Source organism: Trichophyton rubrum, assembly GCF_000151425.1.
Source record: "Trichophyton rubrum CBS 118892 genomic scaffold supercont2.17, whole genome shotgun sequence".
NCBI classification, from domain to species: Eukaryota; Fungi; Ascomycota; class Eurotiomycetes; order Onygenales; family Arthrodermataceae; genus Trichophyton; species Trichophyton rubrum.
Window position 1 is genome coordinate 87,304 of NW_003456412.1, and position 2,089 is coordinate 89,392.

Genomic DNA, 2,089 nt, shown 5'->3' on the forward strand with positions numbered 1-2,089 from the left:
CAGCAGAAAGTTTTGTGATAGATGCTGAGCCCTCCGACAAGGTCAGTCCGTGGCTTGCTTTCCCCGCCATCTTGCCTCTACTTTGCCTCTAGGCTTCTACTACAAATTCCGCTGAGAAAAGCCTCCTGTTACCCACACACTCATAGATCTTAGATGTCAAGGAGAAGATCGCAACTGAGAAAGGATGGCCTGCATCGCAGCAGAAGCTCATATACTCGGGTACGTTGCGTTGAAAGTGGTGGCCACCCAAGTCGTGGCACTCGGCATGCTCGCCGATAGCTAACTTAACCCCACACCACCTACAGGCAAGATTCTACAAGATGACAACACAGTTGAGTCATATAACATCGAGGAGAAGGGCTTCATAGTATGCATGGTGTCCAAGGTATGCTCTTTCAATCGAGACATGTGCGTGATTCTGTGACCTGACAACTCTATGTAGCCAAAGGCTGCTCCCTCGGCTTCTGCAGCCTCCTCATCCCAGACACCGGCTGCTGCACCATCCGCTCCCGCCCCGATCACTCCCTCAGCTCCTACCCGTGCAAGTGCTCCCGCTTCAGAGACTCCTGCTACCCCTTCGCCTGCCGGCGGTGCCAGCTCGGGTGCCACATTCAACGATCCATCTGCACTTTTGATGGGTAACCAGGGCCAGGAAGCTATCACACAGATGTTGGCCATGGGTTTCTCGAGAGGCGATATCGACCGTGCCATGAGAGCTGCGTACTTCAACCCAGACCGTGCCATTGAATATCTGCTAAACGTATGTCAAATGTCACTTCTAACATTTTGTTTTTCCCAAGTAGTACGTGGTTTGTTTGCTAACATTACGGCTACATAGGGTATCCCTGAAGAATCCGAGAGAGAAGCTCCTAGTGCCCCCGCTGCAGCAGGAGGCGCCGCCAGACCCTCCACCACATCCGAAGAGCCGTCCGACGCTCAAGTTCAGGAGTCTCTAAATCTCTTTGAACAAGCCGCCGCGCAAGCCAGCGGAGGCGGAGGTGCTCGTGGTCGTGGTGCTGGTGCCGGTGCCGGTGCCGGGGCAGGCGCAGGAGAAACTGCAGGCAGCCTTGGTAGCCTAGAGTTCTTGCGCAACAACCCTCATTTCCAGCAGCTCCGCCAGCTTGTCCAGCAGCAGCCACAGATGCTCGAACCCATCCTTCAGCAGGTTGGTGCCGGAAATCCTCAGCTCGCTCAATTGATTGGCCAGAACCAGGAGCAGTTCCTGCAGCTGCTCAGTGAGGACGTCGATGACGAAACACAGCTGCCACCGGGTGCTCAGTCCATCAGTGTGACAGAGGAGGAGAGAGACGCGATTGAGAGAGTAAGCATTATACTACCCTTTTTTTCTAGAGCTTGACATATATATACCATGGGTATGTGGCTAACTCTATCCCTCTAGCTCTGCCGTCTAGGCTTCTCTCGTGACTCCGTCATCCAGGCTTACTTTGCCTGCGACAAGAACGAAGAGCTGGCTGCCAACTTTCTATTCGACCAACCCGACGAAAACGAAGAGCAACAGTAGTTGCTCGCCATCTACCTGCTCTGCAGTTTATGTTTCTTAACGTCCCCTCGCATGCTTGTTACGCCCGTCCGTCGACTTCAGTTCAGATAGCCAGTCTCCCCTTTTCCTCATCACCGATGATATCCGAAATCTCTCTTTCTCTCTTTATCCTCTCAGACGATCCCCCGGAAAAAGAGGCTCGGCTACACACATACACATAACCCGCGTGCGCGCACAGCTTCTAATTCTCCAGACGACGTGAAATGAAATGACATGAAATCCATATTCAACCCTTGCACATCTATTAACCTTTCTACCCTTAACTCCTTTACTTTGCTGCTGGGCCCTTCTTACTCTTCATTGAGATAAAACAAGTAGGCAAAATATGTATCCTAACCAAGTAACGTAACCAACCAATAACAACTGTGTTCTTTCACATCTTGTCCTGCACAATCTAAAACATGCATTATGCTCATGAGTTTAAAATTATGTATTTTTCAAATTAAAAGTAAGTATAGTAGTAGTTAATAGGTCTAGTTGAAAAATGCTAACAAGGCCTAGTAACCAGCCAAATAACCAACCCATGCC

General features: G+C 50.6%; 1 protein-coding gene across 1 annotated transcript in view; it reads left to right on the top strand.

The window, feature by feature from the left end:
- Positions 1-1,522, top strand: part of TERG_12719 (UV excision repair protein Rad23) — a gene marked incomplete at both ends in the record, with an annotated part of 3,346 nt that extends 1,824 nt beyond the window's left edge. The window contains 5 exons of the mRNA XM_047751636.1: positions 147-219; positions 306-385; positions 443-760; positions 839-1,321; positions 1,400-1,522. Of these exons, the coding sequence (XP_047607589.1) occupies positions 147-219; positions 306-385; positions 443-760; positions 839-1,321; positions 1,400-1,522 (1,077 nt within the window). The remainder of the gene's footprint in view (positions 1-146; positions 220-305; positions 386-442; positions 761-838; positions 1,322-1,399) is intronic.
- Between the last annotated feature and the right edge of the window lie 567 nt (positions 1,523-2,089).